The sequence below is a fragment of the Festucalex cinctus genome, chromosome 4, assembly GCF_051991245.1.
Source record: "Festucalex cinctus isolate MCC-2025b chromosome 4, RoL_Fcin_1.0, whole genome shotgun sequence".
NCBI lineage: Eukaryota > Metazoa > Chordata > Actinopteri > Syngnathiformes > Syngnathidae > Festucalex > Festucalex cinctus.
Window position 1 is genome coordinate 8,761,827 of NC_135414.1, and position 14,413 is coordinate 8,776,239.

Sequence of the window (14,413 nt, forward strand, 5' to 3'; positions counted from 1 at the left end):
TCATCTTCTGGTGTCGACGATTGGCTGAGGCTCCACATGTCGTGGAGGACTTCTTCATGGGAGGAGGTACAGGTGCAAGAGTCGAGGATCAATGTGAAAGTCAGTAGCGTGTTACTATGGCAACGAGGAGTCTTGGCTGTAGCAGTGTTTAATTGACGCTTCCCCTCGAGAGATGCGGGGTCTCCTCGTGATGGTTCTCTTCTGGCTGTCAAAGAAGCACTGACTGACAGCGGCAAACTAAGTTCCAATATTTGTTCCTTTAAAGTGTATTCATTGATTCCCAGTTGTCTATTCTCTTAATTTTTGTAGCGTTTCACATAAATGCACAGCTTGTACGTGAATGTGGATGATATATTTTTTGGTCCAATCAGATTTCAGCTTTATAAGTGCCCCCATATCTCCATTAAAATACAGAAGTGAAGAAGGCCCCAGTGTAGCAAATGCAAGACGAAAATAAAGAAAAAAAATATTTAAAAATGCTTAAATGTATTGATTAAATCCAAATGTTTTGCACATAAAAGTTGAGTTGAGTATGCCCGGTGGTCAGGCCAGTCATTTTCCTTGTTTGTAATTCTGCGAATTGCTCTGCGTGCTGCAGTTCTGTGTAAAAGGTAAAGCCAGATAAAGTTACATGAGATGTGTGGAAAGGACTCTTGGTGGAGGAGTGAACCTTCAGTTGGCGTGGATTCGCTCCCCGCCTGGGAGACCGTAATTTTGTGTGAGTGAGTGGGGGAGGAGGGGGGGATCTGTGAAAAGAGGTTGAAAATGTTACATGTCTGGCGTATAGATGCTTACATTTGGTCGGTCATAATAATCTTGAATATGGAAGTGCAAAGTTTTGAATCTAGTATCGTGCATCTTTGGGTGCTTGGTCATCATCAACATAAAATGCAGTCTGAGCCGCCCAAGGAGGACAAGACAATTAGCACGCGTTCCAACTTTGACCTGTTGGTGGTGCTGTCATGCTGCTTCGTTTTCTGTGACTAAAAACATAAACTCAGATATGGAGAAAATAAAGTATGATCCCTGAACTCATTCTTTAGGTGAATTAGATGGAAAATATTTGCACGCGGTTTATGTCAATTTCTGATGAGAAGTGAGATGGAAAGTGAAACCAACTACTAGTCTGTGAATTTAATTTAGGGGTGTACTCACTTTTGTTGCCAGTGGTTTAGATATTAATGGTTGTGATGAGTTGCTTTGAGGAGGCAGTAAATACACGGACTGCTTCCCATTGTCGCAAAGTGTCATTTGCTTCATTGTTGAAGAGAAAGAAAAGATGAGACGTGAGATCATACTGTACAATTCCCATTCGTTTTTGTAAATGGAAAAAAAAAATGCAGTGAGTGGGATTAAGTTGCCAAGGCAACCTGTCCTCCGATCCTCCACTGCAGATATTTCCTCACTGGGGTTTTTCCATCCTGCAAACAGGCAATTTTGTCACTTTTTCTTCTCCTTATATGAGAAAAATGCCGGTAAATCCCTGCTCAATTGTTGTGGGTTTTATGTGTGTTCCAGTATGTGTCAGGATTACAGCTCAGTTTCGTGCTGCACAGACGAGCAGCCTCCTTTTAAGCCAACAGAAATGTTTCACTGTCACTTTGTGTTTTCGAACTGGTGCTTACCACACTTACTCAGCCACCTGTCAGACGCATCATGACATGCTTTAATGTGGATTCCTTCTATTGCAGCGGGCTTTCCATGTTTCGTCATTGTGACCAGGGATTAGGAATGTCAAGCAGAAGTCCCCCTTTTACAGCCATTTTTTTTAAAGTTGTGGATTGCACGTAAATGGCTATAATGTTGACCAATGTTAGCTTCCATGTAAGAATACGTTTGAAAATTCAAGGCTAACAATTGTTAGCATTAAAAAAAAAAAAAGTGTATGGCTCACACTGTGTTCAATGACGTCACATTCTTTCTCACACATTTTTTCAATTAAACTTTTTTTTTTAAGCAAACAGTTATATTGTACAATGAAGAGAAGCCACAAGTGTTTACATGAGTCATTTGGTTCAGAACAAAAGGTCATATTTTGTTTTGCTTGGTGTTCCATACATGAATGAATTCCAATTTTATGACAGAGATGCAAGTAAATATATTATTGTTTTTTTGTACATATTTAAAAAGAGAAGATTGTACAAAGCAGCTTTGATAGAAGACAGGTTTGGTATTTCATATCTTATTGTACATCATATCGTCTGACTTTGCTCATACTAGAAACACATACATAGAGGTGAGGCACCCAAATAAATAGTCAGACAAAAGCAAAAGCAAGTCCAGTAGTGTTGTTCACATTATGCGCCCGTGTAGCAGCACCAAGTCCACTCACCCCAAAAATCACCGACACACATACACACAAAAAAAAAATGAGAGTGGAAGGAAGCACATCAACTGCCTTGTACAAACGGAACCCAAACTACTATTGCACACACTCGAGCGACAGGTCCTTGAAGTGACGGCGACATTGGCTTCCGTTCATTTTGGATGGTGAAGAAAGCTCTGGAGATGTCACTTGTACCCGTCTGTGAAAATGCTGGACGACAGGAGGACTCGTTAGTGGGAAGTTGCGGTACACGTCTGTGACATTTGACCCCACATCCAGCTTCGGGTCCATTTACGAGCACATTTGGACCTGAAGCTGGATACGGTTAATACATGGACAAAGCCGTTTGAGCATTTATTGAAAATATTTGTGACATTACAAAAGTCTATTGGTTGACATCCAGCACCTGAATCCATAAATCAAAGCTATGCTAGAAATGCTCAAAGGGCTTCCTTCCGTTCATCCAAGTTTGACCCGTTTCCCAGGATGCTTTTCGTGCGGGGCCGTTTCTCCTCGCCAGGAGGACCTCAAAGCCCCCTGGAGGCACTTAGTGTCACGGCCATTAGTCTTGTGGGTGCGTGTCATCCAAGTAGAAAGTGACACACCTGAGCTAGAACCTTTGATTGCGAGGAGAATGGGGCGGGGCTTCGGAATAACACCAATTATTATTCGAGTGACATTCGACAGCATTCCCCTTTTGTGTGTTGTTACTCGTAGCCCTTATACAGTAAAGAACCCACCACCAGCACCGCCCTGTCCCCGCCCACAATCGCACCCACAACCAGAAGCTCCAAAGTATGACTCGTGATTGGCTTGCACGCCGCTCCTCCTCCGAGGACGTCCGTTTTTGAGGGAGAGTGGGCGCCGCGTACTTTTTTGTGCCCTTGAAGACGTGGACGGCGGCCCGACGGGCTCAGTTGTCGACACCGAGCCGGGACAGGCCCCGACGGAACTCGTGCAGCTCGTCGAGCTTGATGTCCAGGACATCCATCAGCTTCTTCAGCTCGCCCTTGATGTTGCCCTGCTTCTGGCGACTGTCGTCCACGTCCAAGTGAAGGACGTCGATCCTCCCCTCCAGGTCTCTGTTCCTCGTCTCGGCAGTCTGGCCGGGGATGACAAAAAAACATGTCAAACGTAGCAACCTTTTAACCGCCAGATGCAGTAATCAGTTGAGCACATTAGTGCTAATTTCGTTAATGAAAACTAAGCAAAAATATTTTCGTCAACACACATTTTTCACCGGACAAAAACTAGACTAGACTAAAACCCGCAGAGGTGGCAAATCCAGGTCCAGAAAGGAAAAACCATGCCACAGTTTGGCTTTAGCCCCTTGTGCTAGCTAGCTAGCTCCCTGGCAGGTAACTGAGCACCAGGAGAGCTAGCTAGGGAGCTCGCTAGCTACTACCTGGGACAGTGACACAAAAAAAAAGAAAAAAAAAAAAGTAAAGTTATACCATAACAATAATCCATCGGCTATAACGTTCCAACAATAATGCTAAACCAACCGCTAACTAATGCTGGCTAACGTACTAGCTTGTAGCATGGAACCATAACAGCCAATTGTTGATATACTATATAATTGTGTGTAAATTAGTTTTTCCATCAAAAAGATGACAATTTTACGTGAAATCATTTTAGTTCCAAAATGTTCAACATTATCTGCTGACGAAAAATATATATGCAGTGGTAAAATGATTGTCCTGACTAAAACTAGACTAAAACGTTGACAGCTATTGTTGACTAAAACTTGGCAAATAAAATTGTTTCCTTGGACTAAAATGCTAGCTTTATCGTCGACAAAAAGATGACTACATAAAAAGCGTGGTGAGGTTGACTATGAAAAAAAAAAAAAAAAAGCGTGATTGAAACTGGACTACATTTAAAAATGTCTGATAAAGCAAATACAGCGGAACCTCGAGTGACCAATTGAATTTGCTCAACCGAGGTGATGTTCCCCATTGAAATGCAATCATCAAGTCAAACAGCTGACTGACATATTCTTTATCCTCGACAAAAATGACTATTACTGCATCTTACTGACTCACTTACAGTAGTAATAGAAGAAGTAGCAGTCTAGTCTTTTTTTGGGTGTGTATATGACTATCATACTGGCACCCGGTGGCCAAAGTGGGCACACCAGAAGGAATAGCCCAATTCACACACAAAACTGGGAAATTATGCGCAACTTTTTTTTTTTTTTTTTAAACATCTGATTCACTTGTTAGTGGAAAATCTGGAATTCTGGGAAACGTAGAATGACTGGAATCTACACAAAATGTCATCCTCACAACTTATGGCAATTGAAAAAGCTTTTGACAGCATTTTTTTTTTTTTTTGCAGTTATGTATTTATGAGTTTGTTGCTTGGGGGAGGTGAAGCGGGCGGTCCAGACTGTCAGGCAACACTTTAATGCCAAAGATGCCGATGAAGGGAGGAGTTTAAAATAGGAGTGCTAAATAGGTGCTGCGCCCAGCTGACTCTTGAAATTTTATCTGTAGGCTACTCTAGTGTCACATTTACAGGAGAGACACGAGTGCCAACACATTCAATTTCTAATACAGCCACACACAATTCAGAAAAATTAAAAAACATGAGATTCAGTGATACGGCTAAATGATTTTGAAATATAATATTGTGATTTACTACAATGAACATAGTAGTGTATTGTTTATTGGGATCACAGTTTAAGATATACACAACATGGCCACTTAGGGGCAGTGTGGGTCCTCGCATTGAGATGCACCCTTGTTACATGAAGGTGTAGAAGAAGAAAGTCGCAATAAAAGTTTGTTAATACAAGTTGTTTCGCAGCATAAGAAGATTATACATCCGTGAGAATTTTTGGGTTGCTTGTCTGTGTACTCTCCGACAGTATTTGTTCATGAATATCCATTGTTGAGAGGCATATGTGTGCTGCAAGTCTCATGCTAATTTTTTAAGCGGGTCAATGGCGTTTTCAATTACTTATTAGCTTTAAGCTAGCTATGTTCAGGAATTAAGCAAGCAAAAAAAAAAATAAAATAAAATAAAAAAAATAAATAAATAAATTATATATATATATATATATATATATATATATATATATATATATATATATATATATATATATATATATATATGATGTACAAGACATGACATGCTAAATCAGACATTGCTTTTGAACTGTAGTCCAACAGAAAACAAAAATGATGGTAAGTCTAGAAAAATTATGGCCTGAGCAACATTTTCAATCAAAGTGTGCCGTCTAAATAGCATCCTAGGTGTCTTCAAACTTTTAAGCCAGCCTCAGGGTAACAAGTAATTCACTGTGAGGTTTGTTGACATGGTGTTTAAACCAACTAAACATGGTCCTTAGGAAGTCAAGGGGGTGGTTGTGTGTTTTTTTTTTTTTTTTTAATCATTACTACTAAGCCTACCGACCGACCGAAAACAAGTTGGGGGTTTTTCCACTCTCTCCCACTTGCAGTCTTTGCGATTTTACAACATTGCAATTTTGATTTGAATTCAAATAATTGTTCAGCACTATTCAGACAAGCATTAGAGGGGAGGAAAAAAAACCCTCTGGTGTCATTTTAGGAGCCATCCATGTGGAGGAGAAGGCTCCAACCCTTTGTTGCTGTTCATCCAGCTGGCTGCTTTGACAAACAAACCAGCCAGTTGAGGCACTCCAGGCATGTCATTGTTGCTTTTATCCCGCTCCCGCCCGCCCGCCACAAGAGGCCGTACATAGTTGTACACATTACGTTTGGCCTCTCGTGCTCATTTCAAACTTTGACCCCGGAGCATGCAGGTACCGTGATGTCACACCTGACTCTTACACACCCACCGCCTGCGCACTCTTGCACGTCAGGTTTCGCAAATCCGAACAGGTGCCCCTTTGTTAAAAAGAGCAACGGGACGGGGTGGGCGGGGCTTCAACGCGCATGAAATTAACCTCATTTTACAGCCAGGTCCAGCACAACCACTTTAAAAAAAAACAAAAAAAAAACAAAACAAAACAAAAAACACTGTTGAGATTGGAAGGAAGTCCCATCTAAAAAAAAAGAAAAGAAAAAAAAAGTGGTAATCCACACACCACCGGGCTGGGAATGGTGCTTTATTAATAGATGCAGCCAGTCACGTGTGCGCGTGTGAGACTCATGACAGGAATGTCGAATCACCAGCCTTCAGGCTGAGAGATGAATAGAAAGCACTTGTCGGCCTCGGAGTGTGACGTCAAGCTGCCTTCACGCACACACACCACCGTAAATCATGACAACCGAGCACAGCTTACCTGCAGTTTGGAAGTGACGCTCTCGCACTCTGCCATGAGTTGAGGGATTATCTCTGCCTGCTTTCTCAAATTTTCCAGCTCCTTTGGTTGGTTGGGGTGGGGAGAAAAAAAAAAAAAAAAAAAAAAAAGACACGTTAGGGCAGGGGTGTCCAAACTTTTTCATTTGAGGGCCACATACAGAAAATCAGAAGGGCCACATAATGTTATGACGAGAAATTGTGTTTAGTCCTAAAAATTGTACAAATAATTTATTTGTGCTTTTGCATATTTAGAAAAATGCTACAGTTATATAAGCCAATTTATTTGTAATATGGATGTAGGGTTATTGTAGTTTTGGAATTTTAGCTAGTTTTGATTAGTTTTTAGGGTGGTTCTGTTAGTTTTTATTAGTTTAGTTCTTTAAAAAATGCTTAGTTTTAATTTAGTTTATTAGTTTCAGTATTAGTATTAGTTTTTTGAAAAAAAAATGTGTATTACTTGTGCATAATATTTAAAAACACTATGGGAACGACGTCATCTGAAGGTGCTTTTCTATTGGCTGCTGCTAGATGACGCCACTTCTGTGTGACATACTTTCAAACGTCATTATTCCAGTTTATATCAAAATAAATCTACTAAAAATCACATTTAAAATCATCCCCAAAGGCTCATGCATTCAATTAATTACCAAAGACGAAAACAAATGACATGTTTGCTATAATTATTGTTAGTTTTAGTTAGTTTTGAAAACATAAAATGTAGTTTCAGTTAGGTTTCAATTTTTAAAAAGCATTTTCATTTTTATTTTATTTTGGTAACAACATTGTTTTAGTTTAGTTTAAATTTTTTCTAGGGCTGTCAAAGTTAAAGCGTTAATAGATTAATTAATCACAGAAAATTGTCACATTAATCAAGTATTAACTCATATTAATCGCACTATTTTTTGGACCGCACTTGAGCGTTAAGCCTAATTTATGCCTCCACGTTTGCTCTCGCGTTGATGACCGCCTGATCTACGGCGGTCATGAATTTTAAGTGCCGTGTCGCTCGTGGCCGGCTGCGGTGCACACGTCGCCAATCCTTGAACGCCGTAGATGGCGGGGCGTAGCTCGCTTCTGATTGGTCCGTTCGATGGCGTTTTTTCTTTTTTTTCTCTCTCTCTCCCCGCCCCCCGCCCAGATAGTTTCCGTGAAGGCAACTGGCGGCGCAAATTGACTTCCTGCTCGGAGACCACGGCTGTGCATGTGGATATGTGCCTGGGACGAGAGGCGGAAAACAACAATAACAAAAAAAATAAATAAATGTGTTCGCTAAGCGCATGGCTGTTGTGTTTTGGCGAGTTTACGGCCGACACCGGTGCAAATTGGCAATAATTAATTGCCACGGTGATGAACTTACTCTCCCCCGGCTTTGTTTCGTGTTTCTGAATTAAATTGAACTTCCTGAATCCGTCATAAAATGCAGAGGAATCGCCACTCTGTGGCGTCCCAGCCATAGCTACAGTGGGACTTGGCGTGAACTCCAGCAGACACAGATGTGTATTGCGCACAAGTCGGAAGGCAAACGCACGAGCGGAGCGACGCCATAACGCCTCCGCGCGAGCCTCTCGCCGAAGCATACTGAGGCCTTTAAACGTAGCCGCGGATGGTTACATTGAAGGCTGCGCAGGTCAGTGATTAGGTTAATGCACGGCATTTCCTACGCCTGTTGTTCCAAAATGAGCGGGGTGACTCCAGTTGGTGTGCTCGGTGGTAAATTTTGCTTTAAAAAACACCCAGACGGGACTTTAGATAAAACAAAAGTAATTTGCATTCAATTAATTCATAATTGCTCAATTGCACTCAGTTGATATGATGATGTTACCAAGTTTTCGTCAGTATTTAACACGTTCTTTGTAATATAATTGCTGAATTGCACCCAATTGATATGATGCTGTTATGTTTTGAGCAATACACGCATGCATACAATTGCGTACATGCATTTAATCAATGTTTTCAAATGACATTCAGATAATAAAATGCATTAACGTCAAAATATTACAGTATTTTGCATTTTATATTATGCAAGTAATTTAGCTGATTAATCGTGATTAATCAAAATTAAAAAGTGTGATTAATCAGATTAAAAATTGTAATCGTTTGACAGCACTAATTTTTTCATTAGTTTTAGTTAACTAAAATAACCTTTAATGGCACCTGTTTTCTGTTACCCTCCCTTCTTACTTTGACCATCTCCGAACATTTTTGTTTTGTTTATTTTATTTGAACTGAGTCAAATGCCATTTTTAGCATATGTCGCGGGCCAATGAAAAAATGAACGGCGGGCCGCAAATGGGCCCCGGGCCGTAGTTTGGACACCACTGAGTTAAGGCATAACTGAAGGAGAATCCATATGTGAATTCCTCGCAAAAGAGCATTCACTTGCTTATATTTTGTGTTCAGTGTACGCGAAGCACTCTGTGAGGCTGCAAAAAGTACTCTCACTATGATGCTATATAATTCTATCGCACTCCTAAAACCACGATAGAAACGATAGTTAAATGAATCTCTCTCTGACAGGATCAAACAAACCTAAGGGCAAAATTTCATAATACAGTTTTTATATTAGATCCCATTAGATTGCGTACCTCGGGTGGTGGCCAGTGAATATAAAGTAAAAGTCAATATAAATATCAATTGCGAGTGTGCTCCATGTGCTTGCAAGTTTGTTTTTTCTGCTTTTGCCTCCCTGCTTTATGAGAAACACTTTATCATAATAATGAGAATCCGACATTTGTCATCACCTGCGGCGGATTGCTTCTGCTACTTCGTGACTGGCCAGTGTGCGCCCACCACCCCGGGAGAATGTGTGTGCGTGCGTTTTCGAGGAGAAATTAGTCACTGGGCAGATGAGCCTCTGTGGGCCATCTGCTCGCTCACCGTGCTTTCATATGCAGACGGAAACACTGCAGAGTCCAGAACTGGTCAATCATCCTTTGATCATATTTGAAATTAGCTTCAATGTACGTTACTCACAAAAAAGTTCGGGCGTCCAGTGAAATTTGAAAATGAACCTAAAATCTTTACAGGTGAATTTGATGGAACAAACCTTTGAATACTGCTCATTGTTTTTAGCCATGAGAATGCCGATGGGACGTCAACTTCTAAGCCTCTTTGTGACTCCTCATCTTTAGTCACATGATGTCACAGCATAAAAAGAGGACCAGTAAAATTTAACCAGGAAATTTGTTGTGGAACTATTGGCTCAACGCTCAGGCAATTTATGTGGAAAAAAACTAACCTATTAACATTTAGTCCAATTAACCATGGAAGCCCAAAAGTGTCAAAATTCAATAAATAAAAAGGCCATTTTTAAATAAGTATCCTTTTGATAAATAACAGACAATTATGTAATATGGCCATTAAATTGTAAAATTAGGTGTTAGTATTATTATGAAAAGTGTTATATTATTCTTTAATACGTAACTATAAATAATAAATATATTATTTTTGATTAAATATTTAATAATAATTTCAACATCCTACTTTTTAAAAATAATGACATTTAATTTATTTTTCAAGGTTTTATAAGATAAGAAAACTTTTTATTTATTTATTTATTTTTTAAACAAAGTCATTTTTTATTTCATAATGTCTTTTTCCACAATGGCCTTCTATTACATAATAGCGTTTCACAGCCGAATGACTTGGTCTGTCAATCAAATGACATGAGGCGGAGCCAGTTACGTGATTGGCTGACTTCCTTATACAGACATAAGCAGCAGCACTTGCAGTATCTATTCACGCGCAGAGAGTTTAGCGCCTGATGATCACAGGCTTGCTCAAGAATAGATGCAGGAGATAAGCCACTTTCAGAAGTACTCCAAGAAGTAGCAAATCGTTTAGAATCGGATCATAACATAAAGGCCTTGTTAAACTTCTGCGTCAGGCTATGGTGTAGCCGTTACGAATTATATATGACTTATGAAAACTATGATAAACTTCAATTGCAGTTGTTGTTTTTTTTTTTTTTTTAACAAGCACTACAAGTTGGCTTTGTGTCAGAAAGCAGCCAGTTTTGGAGCGAGACACTGTTAATAAAAGAAAGAAAAGTGCACGCAAGGCTCTCCAATTGCTGGAAGCGGAATTAAAGCAAGCATGAGTAAAGGTCAAAAGAGTGTGTCCTCACAGGACTCTTTCTCATTAGAAATAACAGCACAATTAGGATGTGCAGAGCAGACACTTTGCTGGTTTGGACCACAATACAATGCAGCTAATGCAAATTAAGCCCAAAAACTTTCTTTTATCATTACACAGAAAGTGAGTAACATCATATATTTACTGTATGTGGTACCTTGACTTAGTTCAATTTATTCTGTCACCAAGCTTGAAACTCAATGTATTTGTATAAGCAAATCCATATTCGTGAGTAAAAGGAATTTAAATTTCAATGTTTCGAATAGGGCCCTGGTTGAGTAATAGGTTGGCCAATATTAGCGCTTTTAAAATCTGCCCATTACAGTGTTTCCTCGCGATAATGCGGATTTTTTTTAGTGCAATTTTGCATGCATTTTTTTTTTTTTGACAGTAATGTACCTATTTTCTAAAATGTATGAATGTTTGAACATTGAGAACGTTTAATGAGAAAACTGTATAAACTATGTGGTAAGGGGTTTTAGAGCCTTAAAACAATAAATGTAAAAAAAAGCTTTGCGGATTTCACTTATTGCGGGTATATTTTCTTTATTATTATTATTATTATTATTTATTTAATGTATTTATTTTTTTAACATTTCTACGACAACATATTAGGGCCATGTAGAAATATTTACATTTTCTTTAGGTCGGGGGGGAATATGACCAGTGGCGGAGCCAGACTTTTATAAATAGGGGGGCCAGGGGGGGGGCCAAGGATACTTCATCCAAAGATGATGCCAAATTTGTTTTCATGAAAATTAATTTCAATCGGAGTCTCTATCGATGTTCAAATATATTTAAGTACATATTAAGCACAGGGGAGATTTTTGCACATAATGTGCCGTTTATTAAGAATGTATAAAATGTACAAAAAAATAATAATTCAGCACTGTTTAACTTGAATGAACTTGCACGCACATGCAGATACTGTATTCATGCAATTACAGTACTTTTATCAACATAACATTATAATATGAACATAATGCAAATTTGTATTACAGTATGACTAAAGATCCTGTCGAAGTGCCAAACTTCATTTTCCACACACCCTATGAAAAATAAATTTATTACTCCAACTACTACTTCATTTACAACCACATAATTTATTAATGTGATTAATTAATAATCATGTTAATAAATCCTCCCCTTCTACCTGTAAATGCAAACGTCAGTTAGTGTCGGTTTGAACTTTCAACCATTGGAGGGTGCTATTGTATTGCATAACAACAACAACATACTTATTTTTAGCTTGCACAAAACTACGTTGCTTATTGATGTCTGTCCAAAACAATCTATCTGAACTAGAGGTGTCAGTGGATTAAAATTTGTAATCATAATTAATCGCATTACTTCAATAATTAACTGACTATTAATCACACATTAATTGCACATTTTATATCTCAATTTATACCTACATTTACAATAAAATGTACCCCCCCCCCCCCCCCCCCCAATTTCAATATATTTATTTTTTTTTTAGTCATTGATAGAGCAATTTCATAATAATTCAATTTAAAAAAATTAAAAAATTCATTGATATAGTAATTTAATAACAATTCAAGAAAAAAAGTTTAAAAAAATAAAAATAAAATACGTGCTGTACTGTAAAACCAAACCAAAGCGTGACTGATTTGTTTTGGTCATTTTTCTATCACTACAACATGGTATAATTGCATTTGTAAGACAATAGTGAAAGCTCAATGCATTTCTCTTTTCATATTAGGAGCTGCCTAATTTTTAACATGAAGTAACTTGTGAAATTATGCACATTTTTAAAACTGTAAAATACAACACAGTCCCCACAAATATATGCATTTGCTCTAGGCTTTTATTTTGTTAAGTGAAATAGGATGTGCATTGTAAAATGACGAATTTTTACTGCATAGGAACCAGAAACGACCGATGTGTTCTTTTCATATTAATAGCTCTGTAATTTTAAACAATAAGTAACTTGCGAGTTTCTGCACATTTTAAAATTGTAAAATACAACTTGACGCCAATCCCCACACATTAGGCAGTATCATTTAATGTATTACTGCTAAATTGTGTTATAGTGACTCCTTTTTATGTTAAGTTCTCGGATGCGAGACGCAGCTGAGGCCGCTCTACTGTTACAGCGAACACATCGGTAGTTTCACTTTCACCTTGATGAGATATTTTGTGGAGATGCTGAATAAAATACGCCTCACATTTAAAGATAAATAGGCTTGTGCTCACTCCAACTGTCAAGACGGCGTCCATTCGGCTCTTCACTCTCACAGGGGTTTCAGAGTGCCCATGGACGCCTCTTGGTGCTCGGTGCGAACGCAACGGCTAACCGAGTGCGTTCTTTCAAAGCAAGGCACGGGTGGTAGTGGTGAGACACAGTCCAAATGGCTCCTCCACCTATATTCTGCCCCTTGAACACTGTATTTTAGCTCCAGTGCTTTTCTATTGGGTAGTTTTGACGTGGACGTTTCTACTGCGTGGTGACTAGAATTCCCTGAGTAGAGGCTTTCCAAATAAGGAGCGGTCGTTAATCGAGCGTTAAAAAAAAAAAAAAGTGCCGTTAAAGGCACTTTAAGTTAACGAGATAATAATGCGACAATTTTGACACCCATAATCTGAACATAAAAGTTATTTTAAACAGTCACTCACATCTCACAGGCAAACAAACATGATATAGCCAAACGCCAACATGCATTCTCGGTACTCAGGAGACTGCTCCTTAAAACAGATGATTCTCCTTCTCCAGACTCCTAGTGAGGTGGATTATAATGCTTTGTCGTAAGTAGCGCCAGCTACTGTTCAGGAGGGGCATAACAGTTAGTAGGTGTCTGCTTGAAAAAAATGCTGGCAGGCTGCATCGGCCAGGCGTGCGACGTCACTGCTTCGGTGCCGTGATATGTCAATCATTTGGAGTCTGCTGGGTCCAATCACATTTCAGCAGGGGCACGTGCCACCCCGGCCCCCCCTCTGGCTCCGCCATTGAATATGACGAGAGAGAAAAAGCGGCAAAAACTGGCAAATATGATATTGTTAACCTCTGCTAAAGCAATTAGTATCTCCTTGTTTGAAAACCCGACCGAAAAGTACATTTTAACGAGTTCTTCCACGGTAGACATTTTGCAAACTCTGACTTGTGTAGCTTGACACATGCATTTCCTTTCGACACTAAACTTGACACAAACAGCGACGCGACGAGAAAAAAAGTGGCAAATTTGCCAGTTCATAAAGTGGCAATTTTTTTTTCTCATCATATTATAAAGTGGCAAATTTTCCACCTTTTTTTCATCATATTGCCCCCGCCCTCTGAAAAAATATATATTTCTACGTGGCCCTAATACGCCGTTGTACAGTACACCCCCCCTCCCCCAAAAAAATAAAAAATAAAAAATTTAATAAAATAACATTTAAATAATAAAGTACAAAGTATCATAAATAGTTCATATCTGCATTGCTGTAAACATTAAGGGACCAAAAAATAATAGTTCTCTTATTCATTCTATTTTCTAAATTAAGTGGCTGATTAATCAGTTATCAGAATTTCATTCTGCCAAATATCGGAATCCATATCGGCCCCCCCAAAAAATCCACATCTGTCTTCCCCTTGTTTTTAATAAATACAATTACACTGTATTAATTAAACACAGATCATTTGAATTTAACTGCATCAAACCA

At 38.9% G+C, this 14,413-nt stretch overlaps 1 protein-coding gene across 3 annotated transcripts in view; it reads right to left on the minus strand.

Moving 5' to 3' along the window:
* Positions 1-2,009: 2,009 nt before the first annotated feature.
* The window catches only part of homer2 (homer scaffold protein 2), a 40,074-nt gene continuing 27,670 nt past the window's right edge, over positions 2,010-14,413 (minus strand). For all 3 annotated transcript variants that reach the window (XM_077518644.1, XM_077518643.1, XM_077518642.1), the window contains exons 8-9: positions 6,600-6,680; positions 2,010-3,428 (exon numbers count right to left, since the gene is read on the minus strand). In XM_077518644.1, the coding sequence (XP_077374770.1) occupies positions 3,240-3,428; positions 6,600-6,680 (270 nt within the window). In that variant the 3' untranslated portion in view covers positions 2,010-3,239. The remainder of the gene's footprint in view (positions 3,429-6,599; positions 6,681-14,413) is intronic.